Source organism: Takifugu rubripes, chromosome 19 (genome assembly GCF_901000725.2).
Source record: "Takifugu rubripes chromosome 19, fTakRub1.2, whole genome shotgun sequence".
NCBI classification, from domain to species: domain Eukaryota; kingdom Metazoa; phylum Chordata; class Actinopteri; order Tetraodontiformes; family Tetraodontidae; genus Takifugu; species Takifugu rubripes.
The window spans coordinates 3,838,908-3,864,587 of record NC_042303.1 but is presented as its reverse complement, the minus strand read 5'-3'; the positions used below and the strand labels follow the sequence as shown (position 1 = coordinate 3,864,587).

General features: G+C 43.5%; 1 protein-coding gene and 2 long non-coding RNA genes across 3 annotated transcripts; 1 reads left to right on the top strand and 2 right to left on the bottom strand.

Moving 5' to 3' along the window:
* Positions 1 to 978: 978 nt before the first annotated feature.
* On the bottom strand, positions 979 to 2,019 carry LOC105417798 (uncharacterized). The gene is made up of 3 exons (XR_965303.1): positions 2,010 to 2,019; positions 1,280 to 1,329; positions 979 to 1,019 (listed from the first exon to the last, which is right to left on the bottom strand). It is a non-coding gene; the product is annotated as an uncharacterized lncRNA (long non-coding RNA).
* A 5,760-nt stretch (positions 2,020 to 7,779) lies between these two features.
* LOC105417797 (uncharacterized) lies at positions 7,780 to 10,454 on the bottom strand. The gene is made up of 3 exons (XR_965302.2): positions 10,380 to 10,454; positions 8,791 to 8,900; positions 7,780 to 8,028 (listed from the first exon to the last, which is right to left on the bottom strand). It is a non-coding gene; the product is annotated as an uncharacterized lncRNA (long non-coding RNA).
* Positions 10,455 to 19,007: 8,553 nt separating this feature from the next.
* elf3 (E74-like factor 3 (ets domain transcription factor, epithelial-specific)) lies at positions 19,008 to 22,267 on the top strand. The gene is made up of 8 exons (XM_003973057.3): positions 19,008 to 19,364; positions 19,915 to 20,148; positions 20,372 to 20,482; positions 20,579 to 20,725; positions 20,802 to 20,885; positions 20,960 to 21,079; positions 21,156 to 21,351; positions 21,491 to 22,267. Exons 1-8 carry the CDS (start codon positions 19,223 to 19,225, stop codon positions 21,594 to 21,596), a joined length of 1,140 nt encoding a protein of 379 aa, XP_003973106.1. The 5' UTR covers positions 19,008 to 19,222; the 3' UTR covers positions 21,597 to 22,267.
* The last annotated feature ends 3,413 nt before the right edge of the window (positions 22,268 to 25,680 follow it).

The following is a 25,680-nucleotide window of genomic DNA, read 5'->3' as shown; positions in this document are numbered from 1 at the left end:
CGGAGTCCGACATCGTTTTTGCGTAGTTACACACCGACTTCAAGTTAATTTTAGTGACCTCCGACTGACGAAGCCGGGTGTTGTTGGCTCCGACGTGAATAATAACTTTACCAAATTTACGATTACGTCTCGCCAGCAGCCGTAAATTTGCTTCTATGTCGCCCGCTCTGGCCCCCGGAATGCACCTAACTATGGTCGCTGGAGTCGGCTTCACGTAGCGCAAAACAGAGTCTCCAATTACCAGGGTCGGTTTCTCGGCGGGTGTGTCGCCGAGTGGGGAAAAGCGGTTAGCCACGGGAAGCGGTTGGTGGTGCACCGTGGGCCTTTGTTTTGGGCTACGCTTCCTACGAACCGTCACCCAGCCGCCCTGGCTAGCCGGCTGCTCGGCTGCTGCCGGGGGACCGCTAGCTGAAGCTACGCTAGGCGGCTCCGCAGCAGCTAGCTTACCCTGGCTACATGACGCAACTCCAGCTAACTCCAAGCTGCGGAACCGCGTCTCAAGCTCGCTAAGTCTCGCCTCCATAGCCGTAAATAAACTACACTTTCTGCACCTATTCCCTTCACTAAGGGAGGCAGAGGAGTAACTAAACATTTCACACTCTGAACAGACAAAGACACCGGGTGAAACAGACGGTGAGGCCATGCTAACGCTAGTGATCGGCGAAGCCCTGTATTTGTTTAATATGGGTTCTTACTGTTGATATCAGGTGACTAGAAAGTCTCAAGTGTTCAAAATTTTAAGTAAAGTGAATACAACACACCAAGTGTTCAATATTAAGTGAGTACAACACACCAAGTGTTCAATATTAAGTGAATACGGCACCCCGTGCACAATGCAACCAACGAACGATAGAAGAGACAGGAAGTGACGCAATACTCACGCTGGTGAGATGGTGTCTATATGTTTTGGTCCATACCTTTAACCCCAACCATGAATATAAACATAATCCATTTAAAACTTTCTAATGGGTCAGACCTTTCGTTGTGGGTTCAAGAACTGAAGTCACTCGGTTCTCTCTCTGTAGATTAAATGTTTGTCAATATACATATAGTAACCATGCATATAATTAAAATAAATACAGTAATCATTCCTTTACACAATTAAAATTACACTACAATGGCCCCTAGCTTTTCTGCATAGCCGACAAGTGGGGGTGAGGACATGAAGCAGACAGACAGCGATGATACTGCCAAAACCTGATCCCACAGAGAAACGCCAGCTCACGCAGCTGCAACCAGACAAAGCTGCTGGTCAGGGTTAGAAAAGAAATGTCATCACCTTAATTGTGGCTGTGGATTTGAACAATGGCCAGAGCATCTGATTCAATCCTATGTAATGTAAATAGGAGAGGAAACAAAGGTAAAATTGAGGGCTGACAGTATTTAAAGGATTCAGAATATTTGCTCATATTTATGAATCCGTGCAGGGTTCTTGTGCTCCCTCATTGTTGGTAAAATATTAACTGAAATGAGCAGGAATATGAGCCACTGATGTTATAAAGGATAAAAGCAGGATGCTTTGTTCTTGAACTGCAGAGCCATTCTTTTCTTAATGTGGTGGAAGCTGTCATCTCAGTCCCTGGCGTCCTCCCTTTCCAAGACATGTTGGAGAGCATCTGTCACAGAGGTCTCTGTTCGTTAGCTTGTCTGTCAGTTTCAGCACAGCAGCTCACTTGTCATTCCTGTCACCATATTCAATTTAGCTATTTTCTTCAGAGACCCCTGACTTTTTTCTACATGCCAATATTGATTTTGACAACCAGGGTGGGTTTTTATTTTATAATGTCGTAGCCTGGCTCAAATTTAGATTTAAATTAATGTCTTTGTGAATGTGTGCGACAAAACTGAGTTGAAGAGGATGAGGCATTTAATTTCAATGTGAGAAAAATATTCGGATGAGTCTGAAGCATAAAAGCAAATTAGGCAAAGTCGTGCAATTCCAGATCAGCTGAGCCATCACATGCCCTTCTCTCCTGATTAGGGTGGGATATTTAAATCCCCCCACTTACCTGACCATTTCTGATGCCCTCCTGTTGCACTGTTTTGACATTGAAGTTCAATCCCAGCTCATTCATTGCATTGCTGAAAAGCACATCTTCTTGGAGAGCTCAGTGTCATGGCCTGTATGTTGGTACCTTTTCTTTGTGTTTTGTTTTCCTGGTTTGGGCATGGTGGATTCACCTGGGTACCATTCGCTGGTGACCGTCACACCTGCAGCAGGTTACCAATCAATACTCTTCAAAAGCTTCTCCCAATCACCAGCATCTGATTGTTTTGTTGGCTTTGTGGTAAACGTGGGTCAATGGAATCTTCTCGTATTCCGTCCCTTTCATTTAACTTTCCCCATTTTTCTCACATCTCTTCCTAGGCCACAATAAGCCCCTTATTCAGAGGAATGATTCACGATGTGGTGCAGTTATCTGAGTTAATTAAAGTCTTGTGTTAACACTGTAAGCTGTTGTTTGTCTGCTTACGGGTCCTGTCTGAATTGCATCCTAAAACTCTGTCTGTATATATAAGTCAAGTACCATGTTTAGGCAGTGTAGGATTGTTATTTTTCATGTTTGTTTGTAATTCTGCAGCAATGTTTCTCTACAGTTGTAAAAATGCACTCATCTGAAAAAACTATTAGTTCAGCATCACTCAGTTGTAACAGATGCTAAATAAATAAAGATAACTTGACCTGTATCAGTGCTATATTTCCTCTTCACAGTAAATTATTTCTGGTTGATTGAAAGGCTTTCTCTTGGCCATAGCAGCCAAAGTGCTGTGGCAATGTGAGCTGCATTTACATAAAATACCGTAAATTCTGGACTATATAGCTTACCCAAATGTAAGCTACACCACCCAAAATTCATATAATTTAGGAAATACACATATAAGTTGCACCTGGCTATGAGCTGCAGGTGGCCACTTTGAAAGATGAGATATTTATGGCTCACAGAAAGATTATTATTTTAAATATTTAATTATTAAACAGGACAGTAACACAACAGTAAAATGATACAACCATACAAACTTTTTCCAGAGTCCCAGAGACTAGTGTCTCTCGGAGAGACACTGGGCCATCAGTAAACAAAGGTGAGTAATCATTGTTACAGAGAAAATAGTCACCAAGATTGTTCCTGTCACCCATTTTATTCCTAAACCTTGTGACAGCACAGACTGGTATCACCTTTGGATGTGACACCCTCAAACAGGATGACGTATTTATTGTTGTCGAATCCTTACTCAAGTCCTCTGAAGTGTACTCAGGCAGGCGCACCAACAAAGTTCACCACCAGACTTCGAAGTATCTTTTACCCTTGCAAGGGGGAGCCGCCCTCCGATCAGACAAGTACTCTGCCGCGTTGACCCGGGGACTCTCACTCTCCCCCAGCTTTGTCTCTTTTTATTGAAATACAGACGTGGTTACACAGCAGGGGGCGTATCTTAGTTACATAGATTGCATAAGCTACACTTCTCACACAAGCGGGGGTGAGTTCATGCTCGCTGAGTCACATTGCTCATGGCTTGACTACACATTTTTACAACGGTACCATATCACACATGTCCAAGGCCATGTGGATGCCGAGGCTTCTTTGACGACCTAGGAGCAGTTCCCAGCATATTCAGAGGTGCCCAGGCATGATTAGCCTAACCTAAGCAGATATTACACGTTCTTGTTTTGTCTTCCTTCTTACTAAACATGCTTACACATAGACCCGTTCCCACGATCCACTTTCCCACTTTTAATCCTTCCCGTATTACCTACGAAACTACTCTCTTCTACTTTCATTAGAATGGAAATAACATAATAATGCAATTTGCGATATTTCACACCATTATTCAAACCTTCTTCATCAAAAGGAAACAAACAATAACAGTAACTAAGCTTTATTTCCAGTTCCTAACAGATTCAACCACAGACTGAAGCCCATGCTCGGGAGGACTCTGCACTCCAGGCAAGATCCCTTGACCAACCAGTGTTCAATCCTGCAAGAACACACTTTTCTTAACCTGTTTGCAGACATCTAAACCACAGTACTCCGCAATAAAATTATCCCTGGTGCTTCTCTGGAGCACCTCCAAAGAGACTCCAAATTCCTGGAGTTTAAACTTCATCCCAATCACACAGCAAGCACTGCCCCCGCAAAAAAGGCACATCACATCTAAACAACACTCCCAAGGATCAATCATGAGTGAATGAGTCTGTTTGAGTTACGTACATTGAGTAGGTACTAGTGAAAAAGGCTCTTGCACCCAACCCTGGACCCAAACCAACACACAGAGAAGCAATATATTCAACACAAACCTACCCAGCAAACTGTTCAAAAAGATGTTGCGCCTGGGTGTTACGTTCTGGGTTTGAACAGGACCCGAAAGCAGGCAAGAACACAGTGATGAAAAGTCCAAAACTAGGTTTTATTCAACAAACACAAAACAGCAGTCCTCCTGGACTGCAGGGAAGAACAAGTTCAAACCTCTGGGGCGCACAGAGAGCTCCAGCGCGGAGCCAACACAGGAGTCGAGTTCTGCACGTTTCACGAGTCCAGCAGGATGACATGGACACCTTGAACGAGCAGGGAAACGCACCATAGACAAGATCCCAAATACACCAAAATATACCAAAAACACCAAAGTTACCAAAATACTCCGACACTGGTAGGCAGGTGTTTAGTCCATAAATAGGTGGCTAGATTGCTGATAGACTGCAGGTGTGTCAGCCTATGGCAGGACCATGGCTCCACCACGCCCCCTGCAGGAAAAAACAACCCGGAAACCTGGACCCCAACATTACCTCCCCCTCAACGGGCACCTCCTGGCGCCCTACCAGGCTTATCCGAGTGGGGGCAGCAGAAGTCACGGGGAAGGTCGCTGTCCAGGACGAAATGGCGGTTGCTGGGCCGCTGGGACTGTCTCCTCAACTTGCCAGGATACGGCCCCCAGGAGAACTGCAGCGGCTCTCCTCCCATGGCAGAGCGCATCATCGACCCCGGGCACCTGGACTGTTCCACCTGGCCACACCACATGGGGGGAACGCCCCACCTCCTTAGCTCTCCTGGCAGAGTCCGAACCACCAGGTGTGGGGGTGAGTTGGCGAAGGCAGTTGGCCCAACAGGCCACGCTCCACCTCACTCTCCTAGTCGACCAATCGATCTGAGGATTGTGGCGAGCCAGCCAAGAAGACCCAAGAACCCCTGGGGTAGAGGATGCCGGGATGAAGAGCAGGCGGATCTGCTCCCAATGGCTCCCGGAGACAATGAGGGTGAGGGGTTGGGTCTGATGCATCACCGTTGCCAGGACTTCCCCGTTGAGACCAAAGACGGGTCTTGGCTCGAGTCTTGATAGGGATGCAGGCTTGCATGGCCAAGTCCTGACTGATGAAGCTGCGCCGGAGTCCACCAAGAATGGCGCAGAGACAGATTCCTGGCCCCAGAGGAGCGTGCATTGCAGAGTTAAGCGGGGCGGCACAGAACAGGAAGAGGAAGTGCTCGCCAACACTCCCATGTATGTCGACGAGCCTAGCTCCCTTGGCCGGGACAGGCAATCGGTGAGGAAGTGGCCAGCCTGTCCGCAATAAAGGCAGACCTTCGCCGACCGCCGGTACTTCTGCTCCACTTAGGAGAGTTGGGTTTGTCCCACCTGCATAGGTTCGCCAGCGACCTCTGCCTGAGTTGGAGTATGGACCGGAGTTGACGATTCAACAGGACCTCCACTTCACCCGGACGCGCTCCCCGAACTCCTCATTGGGCAGTCCCTGTCCCTCTGCCGGCGTCTCTCCCGCAGATGGTTGTCCAGCCGGATCGCCGTCAGATCTCTGGACTCCTCCCGGGTGGCTAACTCATCCTTAAGTGCCTCTGCGAGTCCTTGGGTGAACACCCCCCGGAGGGCCGCGTCGTTCCAGCCGCTCCTGGCCATGAGAAAGCGGAACCGGATGGAATAGTCCGCTAGACTTCTCAGCTGATGACAGTTTTATTGACCTGGACATGGCCAAGCAAGCCAACATCCCTGTGGAGGCCCTATCTGAGCCAAAGATCATCCTGGGCTTAGATGGCAAGGTTCTAGCTGAGTTAACCCACCGTACAACAACTCTGACCTGCGTGACTTCAGGTAATCACAAGAGACTATTCAATTATTTTTTTATCCATTTGTCTTTCTCCCTGGGAGTCCTGGCCACCCCCTGGCTAACTACAAACCGCAGTTTGACTCGTTGGTCAGGAGGCTCCCTAGCTGGAGTGTAAACTGTCATTCAAACTGTCTTCGCGCAGCTTGCTCCTCCTCTGAGCAGTTCGGGGGCCACCACCTGAGGCCCTGGACCTCTCAACGGAGCATAACATAGAATTTCTGTGTTCATCTTAATTATAAACCTTGTATCCAGACAGGGAGCTGGTTCCAAAGAAACGGGGCCTGAGAGCTGAAGGCTCTGCAGCTCTCTTACTTTTGAAAACCCAAGGAACTACAAGTAAAGCTGCATTTTGAGAGCACAGCCCTCTGGTTGGATGATAAGGAGTTAGAGGTTCACTTAAATAAGATGTGCAAAACTTGCAAACTTGGACGAGGTGGTGAGGGACAGGATGGTGTTGAAACTGCGGACAATCCCTCCCACCCCTTCCATAACACAGTGGACAAACTGAGAAGCAGCTTCAGCAGCAGACTCCTGCAGCCTTGCTGCTCTAAGGAACGGTACAGGAAGTCATTCCTGCCATCTGCCATCAAACTGTATAACTCATCCTAACCCAGCCAATAACAATAATTGCCTAATGTTTATGTTTTAATTTTATTTCTATATGTATGTATATATGCTTAAAATGCTTATAATATGTATATATACTGTATGTATATATATATATGCTGTATATGTGCTTATAATGTTCTAATCTTATCTGTATTTATTTATTCTGTTTCTATACTTTGTATAGGTTGCTACTACAATTCAATTTCCTCACGGGGATGAATAAAGTACATCTTAATCTTAATCTTAAAACCATGAACAACTATATATGTTGAACAATTTTAGTGTTCATACGCAGGCCATAAAAGCAGATCTTGAAACATGCTTAATGGGGGTGTTGATTGAATAAAACACCAAGGTTCCTTCCGGCGGGAATGGGAGTCAGGCTACATCACTAAAAAATATGTTCCACGGGTGCTTTGGGCCTAATTTGATAACATCAGCTTTATAATAATATATAAAAATTCAACTTTAGGGAATTTCTGGACATGCATGTTAAGCTAGCTGAAGCCAGAAACTGGACCCAAAACGCAGACATGGATATACTGGACTATTCAATGATTTTAATTCATAAAAGGGTGCTGGTGCCTGGAAATAGAGACAGGCAGTGCACAGGCAAGCACTTCCAGTAATCTGGAAAGTCCAAATTAAAACAAGACAAATGTGAGGCAGATAAAACTCACAAAAGCAGGCGAGCAAAACTTCATCATTCATTCATTCTGAATCACTCTGGTAATCAGAGGCAAAATGAGCCACTCTTTTAATTCTGTAGATCCAATCACCTAATATGAGGAACAGGTAAGAAGATGGTGCCTCGGTAGGAAGTCAGTCAGCCCAAACCTCCTGGGAATCAGGGAAAGATCACAAAACACAGGCAAGAAAAACAAAATGAAGTGTATCATAACAGGCAGGCCACTATATCTTTGAGGCCCGGCTGGAGTTTCAAGAGGTGATGGGTGTGGTCTTGTTCCATTGATAGATATAATTGTGTGTCATCAGCATAATGATGGAAGTTTATTCATTTGGTGACATTGACATTTTTTATTTCTTTTGGGCTCTCTGTATGTAAACATTTTTTTAAAAGTCTGAGCCAATGCATATGTTGTCCTCAGTGGTCCCTGATCAGAGACAGAAAACAGATCTGAATCTTTCATGCAGTCACAGATTTTAGCAATAGCCTCATCTGTGAGACACATGTCATTTTTTAAAAGTGAATTTAGTTTCTTCAAAGTATAGTTCCGTCCCAGCTCGTGCACATTTTGCATCTCTTCAACAACTGTCTGTATCGTAGAAGCAGGAAGAAGGAGCTGCCCCTGTAATTTAAGGTAAAATAAACATAAATTCCTGAGAAATGTCTGACTTAATTCCTGGGACAAGTCACCATTATTATTTAGTGCATCATTTGAACTCCGCAGAACCTCTTCACAATCACTAATACCAGGTAACTGAGAAGCACTCTCCCTGTGCGCATCACTGTATATTAAACGCTGAACATGCTCTGTGTTTTCTGGACATGTGAGCAGTAAAGGACGGCTTCACAGTAAATTTATTACTGCAACCTCCGCCCCTCTGCAATATGTGATTTTAAGTGGACAATAAGTTCCTTGACTGTGTGATATTGGGATCCACACATCGAATTACCACACTTAAATTGTAAGAACGGCCCCTGCAATAACAGGGTGACGGGACGTTATGAGCATGATAGTAGTGACCTTTGAACTCTGCATAAGTAGAAACTGTCCGCTTGCAGTCGGCGTCAACACATTTAAAAAATGGGCGCGGCTCATTCCTGTGGATTTTACAGTGCAGCACATAAACCCTCAAACTCTGTAATGTTTTGCTGCAAAATTGACATGTTAACATTTTCGCCAGGGATTGCTTAAAACAAGTTTTAAACAAGCGAAAATTTTCAATAACGTACTTGCAACAAATTACTTTCGCGCTAGCTAATGCTAACATGAAGCTAATGCGCTAGCTCCAAACAGCGACCAACAAGGTGGCAAAAACTGACTGACTAAAAACTGGGGGAAATAGTTATAGCGTACCATAGAGAAAATTAGAATTACAATGCTTACCTGATCTGTAAATCTTGCCTGCACAGGTCAACTTGACTGCTGCTGGTGCTCATCTGTACTGGGCTTCAGATGGCGGTCAACGGGGAATCGCATGCACGCAGTTGATTGGTCTTCCGTGATCCAATTAAAGAACAGAAGTAAAGTGTTGGGCAGCGCGTGGACTTGAAATGATCTCACCACCTTTTAATGTTTTCTGATGCTGAATCTGGTTAACTATTCAATACTATATCAATCTACACACTGGTCTCAATGCAGTCAGACTTTTATAATGATATTACAACCAATTAAATACTAAATTAACTAGGATATGTTGAGCTAATATACAGGTGGATTCCAGACCTTCAGTTCATGGACAATGGTGACAATGGTTATTGATGATTTTGAAATGGCCCTGTGGACAATTAGGATCATCAGAGAATGTGATATGATCAGACTAGCTTCCCTATTTTTGGTAGACATTCTGGCCACATAAAGATGCCAAATAAGTTTAGAAATATTTTTATACTGTCTTTTGTCTTGCTTTTTAAAGGTTTTAAAATACATTGCATATTGCATAATTTTTACCTCAGCAATGCATTTAAAGGCATTTAAAGGCTTTGCACCCTTTTTATTAATGGAAATTTCTATGGATTAAAATATCTCTCAATTTTTTTTAACAAAGACTTTATTTGAACACTAAAATGAAATTATTTCAACTGTATCACAATGTTTTTTTTTATGCTACGTCATACATATGTATAAACATCAAGAATATATGATTATTTCAACAAATTTTGAATGTTAAATTAACAGTTTTAAATAGTTTGGAGCTTTACTAAATAATAAGATAAAATATACACTTTTTGATTGTTTTTCTATTTACGGATAATTTCTGTCGTGATTTTACAGAAAATTGTTGTTTATTTCACAGACTTTTTTTTACAGCGTAGGGCAGATTTCACCTCATTTCTCTCAGCTACAGGTGGAAAATCAGACTCGTAAAAGAAGCAATTTCACAAAGGAATTTTTTCAACCTTGGAGAGAGGACGATAGCCTTAAACCTACCTTCATTTTTTTAAATAATGAAAATTAAATCATACTTGCGTCCACATCTTTGCCTAATATTGCATGTGTAACAAGTTGCCAGTTATGACACATAATACACATTTTTTTAAGTCTGACCCAGAAAAAAAATAAATGTTCTGAAAATGTACTCTTCAAGTCTAGAATAAATGCCAGCAGAAATCAAAAGAAGAGTGTGTCCTGGTTTCACTGACTGCAGTTCCCCATCATGCCACAGTATTGACCCCACTCAGCTCAGCCAAAAAGGAGGAGAATGAAAAAAACAACAGCAGCGTTTTCATGACAGCTCTTCCAAGTATTTCAAAGGAATCAGAAATTTCACTTCATTTCAATTCAGTGACCTTTTTGCCAGAGTGGCTTTGAAAGCCATTCATTAGGTTACAGTGAGCAGCAAGCCTATAGCCCCCTTTGTATCAGAGGGATTTTTGCAGTTTCTATAACAGAGGGTCCTTATGACCATTTTAAGTATAGTTGAGGATTTTTATAGTTTCTCTGTCAGTAAATTCTATTACTCGTTTAGCTCCTACCTCAGAGCAGGGTCCTCTTCCTTAGCATCGGAACACTTAGCAACAACTCTTAAGTCACACCCATTATATTCTGCTGGGGCCTTTGTCCCTTTTTTTATGTTAAATAATCAAGCCTGATTTTTAAACACTACCGTTCAAATTCTGTTGGTAGTTTATATTAGCTGATTTAAGCATTTGGCAAATATTGGCTGGTATTCTCTCCAAAAACGCAGTGTTAAATTTATTCACTAAGGAGGTGATTGATCCTTCATGTCTATGAAGAAGAAATCCAGAGCTTCACAAACTACAGGTTTGACGATTGATTGATTGATTGATTGATTGATTGATTGATTGATTGATTGATTGATTGATTGATTGATTGATTGATTGATTGATTGATTGATTGATTGATTGATTGATTGATGTACTTTATTGATCCCTTTAGGGGGGTGTCCATCAGGGAAATTAGCATCTCCAAAAAAACGTACAGCACTGTACAAAATTACCTACCACCATTACACACCATTAAACCTATTAGAGATAATAAAAATAGAATAAAATAAGAAATAAAATAGAATAAATTAAAAATAGAATATAAGTATAAAATATAAAACTATAAAAATGTAAATAAATGAATAGATGGATGAATGAATGAACGAGTGGAAGATGCCGACTGTTCTGGCTTGTCAAAGACTATTTCTAAGACTATATTTCAAATTAATAAAGCAAACAGCCGTTATTTGATTTCATGATTTGTACGGTATTTATTATACATGCATGAGTCAAATGATGGTCCGTATTTCAGTTTGAGGTAGTATACTTTGCAATAAAAAGGTTTTAAATTGATATTCATTGATATTGTAACTGTTTAGTTTATTAATCATTTATTAATTATAGATTTTAGGTTTTATCATTTGTATTTGGTTTCTTTTTATTGCATAGTGTTATTGGCTGTATTTTGTGTTGTAAGTTGTAAGGTATTGTTAATTTTATTAATTTTTTGAATGAATCTAAGATTTTATGACCAGATTTGTTTTGTATTATAGATATTTCAAAGATATAGTAGTTAAAATGTTTTGATTATGGCTTCTAGGTAAGGATTGATGTTGGTTCCGTCTGCCCTTGTTTTGGTGGGGAGCGATAAGAAAAAATTTGGGAAGCGTAACCCATCACCTTATCATGGTGGAGGAGTTTGCGTGCCCTAATGAGCCTGGGAGCTATGCTGTCCGGGGAAGTTTGCCCCTGGTAGGGTCTCCCAAGGCAAATTGGTCCTAGGTGAAGGGTCAGACAAAGAACGGTTCACAAGACCCATCATTGAACATCGAAAAGAGAAGCCATGTACCCGGCCCGGAGGGTTACCGGGGCCCCACCCTGGAGCCGAGCCTGGGGCTGGGGCAAGATGGCGAGCACCTGGTGGTCGGGCCTACGTCCATGGGGCCCGGCCGGGCCCAGCCCAAACCAACTATGTGGACACTCCCATCTCCAGTGAACCCACCACCCGCAGGAGGAGCATGAAGGGTACGGTGCAGTGTGGATTGGGCGGCGGACCAAGGCGGGGGCCTTGGTGGTCTGATCCTCGGTTATGGAAATTGGCTTTTGGAACATGGAATGTCACCTTTCTGGTGGGGAAAGAGCTGGAGCTTGTGGGGGAGGTTGAGCGCTACCGACTAGATATGGTCGGCCTCACCTCCACATATAGCGTCGGCTCAGGAAACCAAGTCCTTGGGGGGGGTTGGACACTCTTCTATGCTGGAGTTGCTCAGGGTGAGAGACGTAGAGCGGGGGTGGTCTTTTTGCTTGCCCCCAGACTCTCTAGTTCGACGTTGGGGTTCTCGCGTTCGAGTGAAAGGAATGCTTCCCTGCGCCGTCAGGGAACAGGTTCTGACGGTTGTTTGTGCGTATGCACCAAACAATAGTTCAGAGTACCCGCCCTTTTTGGAGGATCTAGGACGGACGCTGGACAGTGTCCCAGCTGGGGACTCCATCATGCTGCTGGGAGACTTCAACACTCACGTGGGCAACGACAGTGTGACCTGGAGAGTCGTGATTGGTCGTGATCAGAACCAGAGTGGTGTTCAGTTATTGGACTTCTGTGCTAGTCGCAGTTTGGCCATAACTAACACTATGTTCAAACATAAGGTTGTTCATCTGTGCTCTTGGCACGATGACGGCCTGGGCCGTAGGTCAATGATTGACTTTTTAGTCGTGTCAGCTGATCTGCGGCCATATCTTTTGGACACTCGGGTGAAGAGAGGAGCAGAGCTGTCAACTGATCATTACCTGGTGGTGAGTTGGATCAGGTGGGAGGGGAGCCACCGCGCGGACCTGGCAGGCCCAAACGCTTAGTGAGGATCTGTTGGGAACGCTTGGTGGCGGAACCCGTCAGGCTGGTCTTCAACTCCCACCTCCGACAGAGCTTTGATCGGGTTCCGAGGGCGGTAGGGGACATTGATTCGGAATGGGCCATGTTCCGCTCCGCCATTGTCGAGGCTGTCGCGAGCTGTGGCTGCAAGGCCGCTGGTGCTGGTCATTGCAGTAATCCCCGTACCCGATGGTGGACACCAGAGGTGACGGGAGCCGTCAGGCTGAAGAAAGAGGTCTACAGGTCATGGCTGGTCTGTGGGTCTCCGGAAGCAGCTGACCGGTACAGGTTGGCTAAGGGGGTTGCGGCCGTGACAGTCGCGGAGGCAAAAACTCGGGCATGGGAGGAATTCGGTAAGGCTATGGAGGAAGACTTTCGGTCTGCTCCGAGAAGATTCTGGCAAACTGTCCAGTGCCTTAGGGGCGGCAGGTGGCAACTTGCCACACCGTGTTAGGTGTGCGTGGGGAGCTGCTGACGTCTCCTGGCGCAATTATCCGGCGGTGGAAGGAATACTTCCAGGAGCTCCTCAATCCTACCAACACGTATCCTCAAGGTGGAACAGAGTCGGTTGACCAGGAGGTGGACCATCCAATTTCCGGAGCGGAAGTTGCCGAGGTAGTGAAACAGCTGCCTGGCAGTGGAGCTCCGGGAGCGGATGAGATCTGCCCGGGGTATCTTAAGGCTCTGGATGTTGTAGGGCTGTCCTGGTTGACACGCCTCTGCAACATTGCGTGGACATTGGGGGCAGTGCCCTTGGACTGGCAGACCGGGGTGGTGGTCCTTATTTTTAAGAGTGGGGACCAGAGGGTGTGTTCCAACTATAGGGGGATCACACTCCTCAGCCTCCCTGGGAAAGTCTATGCCAGGGTGCTGGAAAAGAGGATTAGACTGATAGTTGAACCTCTTATCGAGGAGGAACAATGCGGGTTTCGCCCCGGTTGTGGAACCACGTATCACCTCTTTACCCTTGCTGGGGTGCTTGAGGGGAGTTGGGAGTTTTCCCAACCAGTCCACATGTGCTTTGTGGACTTTTGTGCTGCACAAAAGGCTTATGACCGGGTCCCCAGGAGCATTCTGTGGGGGGTGCTCCGGGAGTATGGGGCAGAAGGTCCCTTGATAAGGGCCATCCAGTCCCTGTACCAAAGGAGCAGGAGTTTGGTCCGGATAGCCAGTTGTAAGTCGGACTCCTTCCCAGTGAGGGTTGGACTCCGCCAGGGCTGCCCTTTGTCACCGGTTCTGTTCATAACTTTTATGGACAGAATTTCTAGGCGCAGCCGGGGAGAGGAGGGTGGCAAGTTTGGTGGGTGGAAGATCTCGTTGCTGCTTTTTGCGGATGATGTGGTTCTTCTGGCACCATCGAACAGGGACCTCCAACAAATGCTGGGACGGTTTGCGACCAAGTGTGAAGCGGCAGGGATGCGGATCAGCACCTCCAAGTCAGAGTCCATGGTCCTCGCTTGGAAAAAAGTGGAGTGCCTTCTCCGGGTTGGGGAGGAGGGCCTGCCCCAGGTGGAGGAGTTTAGGAATCTCAGGATCTTGTTCACGAGTGAGGGTAGGATTGAACGTAAGATCGACAGGTGGATTGGAGCGACGTCACCAGTGATGTGGGCGTTTAACCGATCGATCGTGGTGAAGAAGGAGCTGAGCTGGAAGGCAAATCTCTCGATTTACCGGTCGATCTACGTCCCAGTCCTCACCTATGGCCATCAACGTTGGGTGATGACCGAAAGAATGAGATCGCGGATACAAGCGGCTGAAATGAGTTTCCTCCGCAGGGTGGCCGGGCTCAGCCTTAGAGATAGGGTGAGAAGCTCGGACATCCGGGAGGAGCTCGGAGTAGAAGCACTGCTTCTCCACATCGAGATGAGTCAGTTGGGGTGACTCGGGCATCTGGCTAGGATGCCTTCCGGACGCCTCCCTTTAGAGGACCTTAGTTGCGTCTACATCAATTACCGCTAACATTACCCTTTGATTAATCATCTCACAGTACACAAATAATTATTTAATAAATTTTCATATTTGATGAAATATCCAATATGCAACCAAAAATAGCCTAGATACATACTAACCTCACAAATTTGATATGCACAGGCTCAGCATGACTGATTCGACATTGTTGCTGTTCGGGGTGGAGCTTTACTTTTACACTCAGCAAAACATTTAACATTTACAGTTAAGATTTACATTTACAGATGATATTTATATTCGCATTTCTGATTGAAATTGAAAACTAGCTGTTTGTGACATTTTTACATGCCACACAATTTTCACTTGATTATATATTATCTGACCTTTTCCCGCCACTGAGGGGGAAAAAAAGAGATATTAGGGATTTTATTTTCCACAATGGAAGGTGATTACTGCGGACCATCCACTGACTATGATCCATTAAGCATCATCAAGTGGTACATGAACGCTCAGAATGGCTGGATGACATGAAGCAACACTGCCCCCCTCTGGACAAATGTAAGCAGAGCACAGAAACATTGTCCTCTTCTATTGTAGATAGATGAGTAAGGGCGAATCTCATATAATTGTAATTATTAAATATATTTATATTATATGTGATCTGTGCATTAAATACTAAAGCTTTTCAGGAAAAGACAAACGCAATACCTAAATTCAAAGATCTCAACATTGGTATAAAAAGGCAACATTTGTGATGGAACTAATGCGACAATCCTCCACAGCATAGCGTGAGTACACTTCTCAGGTCAGGGGGCACCCCCATTCCACATACAGAGAGAAACTTTAGAAAGTTAAAATGGTAGAAGCCTGAACTTTTCTTGGTGTCACAACTCTGAGAAGTTGCTAGTGAAGAAAGTCCCACAAAGACTTACCTTACCTAAAGAAGGCTAAGCTCCCTCAGGAATCTTTTCTTGGATTAATATTGACTCAATCCTGAGTAATTGTTCCACTGTCTGGAACACCAGCTGAACTTTGAGAAGAAAGACCGTAATTGGGTGTTACAGACACCACAGCACATTGTTGGCACATGGTTACGCTAGTAAAACTCAAAAACAGAATGAGAAATAGCTTCTTCCCCAGAGCAGTTGCAGTTATTTCTCCTCCACTCACAGAGTAATAACCAAGTCACTTTCTGCAGATATTTTACTTTTGTTTTTGTTCTTATTATCACAGAAGTCATGTCAATCAAAGTTGTATGATACATGTGTGTATCATTACAATGAAGCATATTCTATAGTAATGCTTCAGATCCATGGCCTGAGGGATGTTGGAACTGTGAAGGTTAGCACACAGTAGCCTGTCAGTGAAAAGCCTGTTCTTGCTCACACTATTCATCTAAACTCAAGGTTTTCTTAAGGATTGTGGAAGCATTGACAGCCAGGATAAACTGAGAGAACCCCTTACCACTAACAATGGTTGCATTGTTAGCCATTTAAAAGAAACATTTTACTTTTGCATTTCACTCTCAGTAAAGTGTTCAATTGTGTGATTTTTTTTTAACTGTAAGTGTAAAAAAAACTTATTCGGAGCTGATACCAAACAAAAGATTGAAGAGTTATGACTATGGCTGGACTGGATAAAATAAGTAGTTACACGTGTAGTCAGGAGGGGGCGCGAGAAGTCCGCACATGGCCCACCAAGCGCAGAAAAATCAGGTTCATTCAGCTTTTTCACTGTGTGTGTGTGTGTGTGTGTGTGTGTGTGTGTGTGTGTGTGTAGATATATATTATTTGGGGTTTTTTGTTTTAAATTTTAATGTAGCCATTTTGAGGAAGACCTTGAGTTTTTTTGTTTGTTTTAAAAAAAATATATGTTTCTCCGTCTATTTACCATATTGAGTAATATTTTTACTCTCATGTTTTCCTGCCGAGATACGACTCGACACAAAGTCTTTCCAGATCTGATTTTAAGACTCGTCAGTTTTGACTCAGATGCTGCTTTACTGTTTTAAATCCTTTTGGAGTCAGATCAGAAGGCGGAGCTTTACTGAGCTTTGTAAGAGAACCTGTTGATCCTCCTACGTAAAATCTGCGGAAAGTCCCGCTGTTGGGCAACATGTAGATGGCTAAAAAGGGCGGAGTCAATGACAGGACGACCCCCTAAATGATGAATTCATTTGCCTGTTTGTCCTGGGGTCATGAAAGCTGCTGCTGCTGTGTTAGAAAACAGAGCTGCAGAGCCGCATTCCTCCGTCAGCACGCTGTGGAAACAGGGCGTGCACACCATTGTGAAATCTGGGAGGGGGGGGGGGGACGTGTCCCGCTCTGTCACTCATTAATGGCGGAAAGCTTCCAAAGTCGAAGCTAGCAGAGGATACACAAGTAACGTAGGATTACATCATCCCCACCTTCTCACACGTTTCACTTCCCATGACGTATTTTACTACCTATACTTTGACAACTAGTCAGTTAAAGATCTTTTGTATACACGTGAGACCACAACTGTAAGACTATGTACATACTGATTTTAGGAATGAATCATATGTTAAAACTAAGGTGGAATACAAAGTTATTGGTCTAAACAGCCATGCAGCATTCCCGCATTTGCATGATCCACAGCTTGTAGCTGGACTGGGGGGAGTCAATTTACTGATTGCATGCAGGTGGTGGCTATGAGCTTATTCCAGTATGTTGTTCTTCCTCAAGAAAGCAAATTTCCATCACATGGAGGTCTGACGTTTGAGGTATATTTGGTGCAGAAGACCACTAGTTAACTTCTACTAATTAATAATTCACCCTGTCTGTGTCTGTGAGTGCGTGCACTGCAGCTGGGATGGGCAACCCCTGAAGTTATAACTGGACTGCCCCTCCACATATTGGAGCAATCACTTGCTATGTTTAGGAATTGTGAGGACCTGAAATGATAAGAATAAAGACCAATCAAAGCAGCTATTACCTGCACATTAAATGAATCCTTATCCTACAGTCAAATTAAATTGAACCTAAAATTATTAACAACACAGACATCTGGGGAATTTTGTGTGAAACAAAGCACATTAGCCATTCACCTGAAGGTAAAAGCAGCACAACTGGGAATTTTAGGGAGACACTAACTGAGCTGAAGTGGCTCATTAATTCCTGAACTACACTCTTCTCAGAAATAAGGATCCAGCGATCAGGGAGTCTATTGTTAAGCAGATTAGCCATTACAGGAATCTGCTAACCTGACATTAGTCGAGGGTGACCTCTTTTTATCTAATCCAGACTCTCATTTTATATTTATCAGCAACATGCTCCACTCAGATATCAGTGTCACTGCCAGTATTATTTTATTACTGCGAGAACATCAATCACATCAGCTTCTGGTGGATGAAAGGACATAGCTCTCATACGGGTGGGAGGAGCAATCGGAGCTGCACCCTGTAGCCAGTTGCAGACCTGAGTGTGTTTGTGGAGGAGCCAGTCTGTTTAAACTCAGTGATTCCTCCTGACTAATGCAGAGGGTTGGGTGTAGATGAGCAGTTGGCTTTGTATCAGTTATCTCTCCTTTTTCTGGTTCTTTTCTGCACTTGCAAATGTGTGTTCTTTTTACCCACATCACTTGACTGGGTAGGTGCATCCCAGCAACATGGGCAGATTTTTCTATTGGTCACGTGATCCACATCCTGGTAGCAGCAAACATAACGGTGTCATAAAGATGTGTCCCTTTTTGAACACAATATTTTTCAAGTAGAGGACAATTCTGTCTTTATCCAGTTATTACTCACACATTGATTCGATCAGTAATTTTCTACTACACACACACTTTTGCTGCTGCCACACACTAGTTTTTTGTATTAATTTATTATTATTATTACTATTATTATTATTATGCTGAATTTCTGCATTTGCAGTCATTAATATTTCCAATTAGACTAGACTAGTAGAAGGAACCAGGCTTGTGTTCACCTGTTGTCAAGGTGAATCACCTTATCTGTGATCATTAATAAAGCTGTTCTGAAATTCAAAAGACTGTTGAGGGTTAGGATCTGGCTTTAAGGATGCAGGTAAATTAGGTAGACGTCAGGGAGTTAGTTAGGATAATTGATAGAAGGGGAAAGAGTTTGATAAAGTATTGTTTCTGTAAAAGAACCTACAAAAATAGAAAACTGATGATATGTGTGTGTATTTGTGTCGTCAGTAATCATGAAAGTGAAATGATGCAGCTTCACCTAAAAAAGAAAAGAATAGCAGGGCAGGTTTGTTTTGTTGCTCGAGTTCTTAGGAAGAAGAGAGAGGGCTGGAAGTCTGGAGGTGTGGCTGCTTCAATGTGGAATTCCCCTGAACTCACCTGAGTCCGTCCCTCAACCGCCCGCAGCTATAAAGCAGCAGGTGCATCTTTAGCCCAGAGTGAAAGTAAAACAAAACGCTGCCACCCGCCTGGACCGTCATAGGTTTCTCGGATGATATATATAAACATATACTTATTTTTGGTCATTGTTTTTTGATCCGTTCAGGTGAATTGAGCTGTTGGGCTCTAGATTAGTCCTTCGGATTGAGTTTATTTTAGGTGACTAGTGGTAAGGCTGCATTTGGTATCATCCTTGGTTTCCATCATGTCGTCACTGTCCCTCAGCAGCGTTTTAACTGGAGCCAACTTTGCCATGTATCAGTCGACGGTCTCTGATGTTCCACAGCAGCCAGCCAGCATCAACACCATGAACACCAACAACACAGCCTATATCTCCAATCTGAGTGGTGAGCTTTTTTAAACTTTTGGTTCAGTCTGTGTGTGTGTGTGTATTCTGACAGATGCATCACAATCAGGCCAAGCATATGCATTTTATTTGCATTTGACATTTGAGTGAGGTCATTTTGTTTCACTTCACACAACTGTTTGGGTGAAGGGGTCAGGGTTCAGTATGCAGTCGGTGCGTTTCTAAGACACCAGACACTTGTTCACCATTCCGATCACGCCCTTTTTTGTGTGCCATTTCAAATCAGGTCTAATCTCACAGTAAACATTGTCTCTTTGGAGACTCCAGCCAAAGCAACAATTAGCAAGTGCTCTGAACTTTGTTTTTGGCCTCATTCAGTCACTGGATGGATTGATCATTAACCAGGAAGATAATATTTAATCATGCCGAAACCTGCACCGTCTTTTTTTGGTCTTACCTTAGAAACAAGATGGTGTAATGATGTAGGTGGCTACATCACCTTGGACGAAAAGTGTTGCAAACTGTCTCTGGGGTCACCACGAGGAAATTAATTAACATGTATGATGGTCTGTGTCGTGCCATCTCCACAGGTCAGTCTTACAGACAAATTGAGCCACAATACTGGACGGTGGACAACGTTCTGGAATGGATCAGTGACCATGTGGAGAGCAACAAGTTCGATGCACACAGCCTGAGCCTGGCACTCTGCTCCATGGATGGTTACTCTCTCTGCCAGATGGCCCAGGACCAGATGATCGAGGCGTTTGGCTCACAACTTGGGTCCCACCTCTACCACAGTCTGCAGGAACACAAGACCAATTATGGTAAACCATCACCAAATTTTATGACTTTTGTTTGGTGAAAAAAATGAATCGGGATTTTTATTGCCATTATATAAAAGCACAACAGTACTGTTCACAATACAATACAATGGAAAAAAAAGCAATCTGACAATGTTAATGGCCTAACCTTCTGTTCAGCACAAATCAATCATTTTTTTAACTCTCAGGTCAATAATGTGAGTCAACCTCACTTTTCTCATCTCAGCCTTTGCAGATCTGCAGAGTTTCCCGGGGTCAGAACTGAATGAGACATGCCAGATCTTGGACAACTTGCTCGACAATTTTCCGCTATTGAGCACGATTATAATTCGTCCTGGTAAGTATTTACCACATGCTAACGTTAAACACAGAACACACAAATGTCTAAAACAGGAGCAAATCAAACCGATACATTCTGTTTCACCGCTAACAGATGAAGGGGAACCTGGAGTGCGAGACCCCTTGTGCGGGAATGAAAATGATCTGGGTGGTTTTGCACTGGGATCCGTGATGGCTCAGGAAGATCTTGAATACCTGTCTGATGTTCAGTCTGACAGCGATTTCAGCTCCTCGTCCAACAGTCAGTATTCCTACCAAATGTTTTCATTTGGGCTCCTCAGCCTCCCTCACCATGTTTCTGGGTGTCCTGTGCACAGGTGGAGCATTTTTCCAAAGTCCTGGCTCTCCTGATTCCGTCAGTGGCGAATCAGACCCAGAGTTTTGCTACCCCCTGATTTCAAGTGGGTAGGCAGGACATGCATCCTCAATTTCTTGAGGAGACTTAACACCTGACAGTTAACTGTGGTCTTGCCAGAGTCCTTCATCAAGACCGAGAAAGCGGAGTCTCGACTGAAGCGTCCCCGGGGTCGTCCCCCTAAGCTAAGTGGCGAGCACAGCAGCACCGTCTATGCTGGGTCCAAGAAAAGTAAACATGGTGAGATCATATTCAAAAATGTTTTTACAGAGGATTTCTGTACATTTAGCTGACCATGCTCTGCATGTGCTGGCAGCACCTCGTGGCACTCACCTATGGGAGTTCATCAGAGATATCTTGATCAACCCTGAGAAGAACCAAGGTCTCATGAAGTGGGAGGACCGCCACGAAGGGGTCTTCAAGTTCCTCAAGTCCGAGGCCGTGGCCCAGATGTGGGGCCAGAAGAAAAAGAACAGCACTATGACATATGAAAAACTCAGCCGTGCTATGAGGTGATTATATGATGTGTCCGACCAAAAATGTATTATCTGCACAAACAGTCCCTGAATAATAACCGCGTTACATACACCTGTAGAAAAATTTTAAAATCAATAAAAGTCGTATTCACAAAGGCATTTCTTCCCAATTCAGGTATTACTACAAGAGGGAGATCCTGGAGCGTGTCGACGGCCGCAGGCTCGTTTACAAATTTGGGAAAAACTCAAGTGGCTGGAAGATCGAGGAGATTGGCATGTGAGCTATGGGATGCCCAGTGGGAGCAGAACCCTAAAATCATTATTGGTGATTTCATTCAGCACCAGGCGGAGCCTACCCTCCCCTCCCACCAGATGGGTGGAATAATGAGTCTAACTTCCTTTTTGAAGGAAGGTGTTGCAGAAAATGTAAGCCAGTGTTTTTGGCTCTAGTAGGTTTTATGAACCAATAATATTTTATTCCCTGTTTAACTTTGTACATTCACTAAAAGAGGAATTTTGGAAGTGTTTCCAAAAAACTACTGACATTCACTCTGGTTCTTATTAGCTTGGGTTCCTAAGAACACTCACATACTCATCTTTCCGTAGACATACAGAAAAAATGCACTGAAATATGTGATTGTGTTTTTGTTATGCTTACATGGTAAAATTTTGTAGAGTTGTTAAATGAACTGTTAAAGGATGATAAAGAATGGAGAGAGGTAATTGTTGGAGACGCCTCGGTCTAATGCAGTAATAATGCACTACGTGTCTACTGGTATCACTTATTATAAAGTGTATTTATACAATGTATGTGTCAACATTGTGCCTGTAAATATTAAGCTGTCATGTAAAAAAAGCAGAAATTAGTTGCACGTTACTGGTGTGATTGTGTTCAAATCAATCTCCTGTTATTTCTATTGGTTTTTGTATAAATACAGATTTCACATCAAGACGTTTGCTGGTTGAATTGAGTTTCATCTTTACAGCCTGCTTATTGATGACTTGTTAAAAAGCATTTACTGGTATTCAGATATACAGGAGGCAGCTGTTAGCAAGCACGTGGAATGCGTCTATCCTTTGATGGGCTGACTGACAGTTGGGAAGCAGAAGCCCCCCCCCCCACACACACACTGGTTAAAAGAACAAACCTAACTAACCTCATTAGCAGAGAGAAGTGGTTATATGAAGGAGACATGCAAGGAAGTTCTGGGGGCCTTTCTTTCTGGACTGGGGGACTTCTGTGATACATCTGCCCTTTGCTCGAAGGCAGTATGACGCAATTTCATGATGGCGGGAAAACCTTTAGCAAAAGGTTAGCAAAAGCTAACAACTGAATTTAAAGTGTCAAAGTGTAGTTTAAAGTGTAGTTCTCTCTCTCTCTCTCGCTCTAGTGAACAATATTTTGGCTGAACTTTAAATGTCAAAACATTCTTCTCCACAGCGAGAAAAATGCAGGAATCTTTTTTAGCATCCCAGGGAGCTGTGGGATTCTTCAGCCTTTTGAAAAAAAAAAAAGTTTTTAATTGAAAAAAACAAACCAAAAATGGGTTAATTCTAAGGACAATCCCTTAATAAAAAACAACATAACACTTGGGAGTTCTAGTCTACTCTGCATTTTCATAACACCATTTCATATAGGGCTGTTTCTTTACTCCCACAAGTCTCCAAGATACTTGAAAATCCTTTTACAGCCAGAATGGATGCTTTCATGGAAAAACACAACATGCTTACACATTTGCAATATGGATTCTGAACGGACGGATCAGCGTCTCTGAGCTGACTGAGCAGTTCTGCTGCAGAATTTGCAGCAGATTCTTTTCATAATCACAGCAAAAATAAACAGCATTCTGAGAGCGGAGCGGTCTATTGGGCTGGTAAGGTGTCACTAGCTCCTCCAGGTAGGATGGAGCTAGGCCTCTGAGGACCTTGTAGGTCAAAAGAAGGGTTTTAAAAATTATTCTAAATTTAACAGGCAGCCAATGAAGAGATGCCAGTACAGGAGTAATGTGATCTCTTTTGTCAATACCCGTCAGAACTCTAGCTGTGGCATTTTGGATCACCTGGAGGCTTCTTAAAAAGATGTTTGGACACCCTGATCATAAAGAATTACAATAGTCCAGCCAGCCCCGTCCTGGAAGTAACAAATGCATGGACTAACTTTTCAGCATCATGCCGCGTCAGTAGTTTCCTGATCTTTGTGATGTTTCTCAGGTGAAAAAAGGCACTTCTAGAGACGAATTTAATGTGTGAGTTGAAGGAGAGATTTTGGTCAAAAGTTACTCAAAGATTCCTCACAGAGAGACTAGATGCTAATGAGATACCATCTAGAGTGATCATGTGATCTAATCTCTCCCTGAGAGGTTCAGCACCAAACACCATGACCTCAGTTTTTCCTGAGTTAAGGAGGAGGAAATCTGAAGACATCCAGGACTTTATGTCTTTAAGACAGGTCTGGAGCTTCACTAACTTCTCTGTCTCCTCTGGTTTCATGGATGAATAAAGCTGAGTGTCATCAGCATAACAATGAAAATGTATTCCATGCTGCCGAATAATGTTTCCTAAGGGAAGCATGTACAAGGTGAAAAGGATTGGTACAAGTACAGAACCTTGTGGAACTCCATGGCTAACCCTACTGTATGAAGAGGGAACACCATGGACATGAGCAAACTGGTATCTATCAGATAAATACGATCTAAACCAGTCTAGTGCTGTCCCTTTAATCCCAATCACATGTTCCAGTCTATGTAACAGGATGCTGTGATCAACTGTATCAAAAGCAGCACTGAGGTCCAGCAGAACCAGCATAGAGACCAGTCCATGATCTGAAGCTATAAGATCATTAGTAACTTTAAGAAGTGCTGTTTCTGTACTGTAATGAGCTCTAAAGTCTGACTGAAACATCTCAAACAGGCTGTTCCTCTGCAGGTGCTCCAGTAACTGAGTCACCACCACCTTCTCAAGAATTTTAGAGATAAAAGGAAGGTTGGATATTGGCCTGTAATTTGCTAACCCATCAGGATCCAGTGATGGTTTTTTAAGCAACAGCTTAATCATTGCCACCTTGTAGGGCCGGGGTACATAACCTGTCACTAAAGAACAATTGATCTGGTCCAGGATAGAACTGCCTATCATTGGTAAAACATCCTTCAACAGGTGTGTTGGGATGGGATCTAAAAGACACGTGGTGGACTTGGATTTCTGAATGAGCGAAGACGCCTCATAAAAATCTATAGGGGTGAAGGAGTTTAAGGGCTCATTGGAGACCCTGCATGTTCCCACGGTCAGCACATCTGGTGATGGTCCACTTGTTGGGATGGCCTGGTTAGCTTTTTCTCTGATAGCTAGAACTTTATCACTGAAGAAGCTCATGAAGTCTTCAACACTAATGGAAGAAGGGATACGTGGATCTAAAACACTGTGATTCTTGTTTAATTTGGCAGTGAGGTTGCTGCATCTTCTGCAATAGAGTCAGCCTCTGCAGAGCTAAAATTATGATTAAAAATGATTGATCCCTAGAGAAGCACATAGTGGTCCTGGGATTAGAACAGGGATCGCTTAGCTACAGCATTATCTTAAAGACATCTGCTATAGTAAGACTTTGTTCTGAGCATAGTAAAATCCTTAATCATAAATGTGATCAAAGTGATCATAGAATGATCTGACAGGAGTGGATTCTGAGGGAACACTGACACGTTCTACCTCAACACCGTAAGTCAGAACTAGATCTAAAGTGTGGTTGAAGCTCTGAGTTGGTTGGTTTATCTGTTGAAGGAAACCAACCAACTCAAGTAATGAAATGAAGCCATTTCTAGAGCTGTTATTAATAACGTCTACATATATATTAAAGTCTCCAATAATAATGACTCTGTCTGTTCTAAGGACCAAGTCAAATAAGAAGTCAGAGAACTCAGACAGGAACTCTGAATGTGGCCCAGCAGGGGGCCAATATACAACTACAAACAAAAGTGGCTTTTCTGCCTTCTGGTTCAGATGGGTGAAGCCAAGAGTCAGGCTTTAAGCAAGGCCGGATACAGAGATGACACAAACATACTATACATACATGCTATAAAGTCAGGCAAGTTGAATTGTATGGATCTTATGTACAGAGAACTCAAAACAGCACTAATAATGGACAAAGCATTAAATAATCTACTGCTAAAACATGTGTGAATGTTTTTAGAAAGGCGAGGGTTGTTTTCATCTAATGGGGAACATAAATTTTCTAAATCCAAACGTCTGAACAATAATGAAAAAACGCTGCAGCTGTGGGGTGACTTTATGGACTGATCTCGACATGGAGCTAAAACAAAGTACAAACCAAAATCTGTTTCAAATAGCAATTGATAACTGAGTATATAAAAAAAG

Excerpts from the sequence above, each read along its gene's own strand:
- elf3 (XM_003973057.3), top strand. The coding sequence starts at position 19,223 with ATGTCGTCACTGTCCCTCAGCAGCGTTTTAACTGGAGCCAACTTTGCC. Across the intron at positions 20,726-20,801 it reads TTTCAGCTCCTCGTCCAACA|GTGGAGCATTTTTCCAAAGT; the intron begins GTCAGTATTCCT and ends TCCTGTGCACAG. Across the intron at positions 20,886-20,959 it reads TTGCTACCCCCTGATTTCAA|AGTCCTTCATCAAGACCGAG; the intron begins GTGGGTAGGCAG and ends TGGTCTTGCCAG.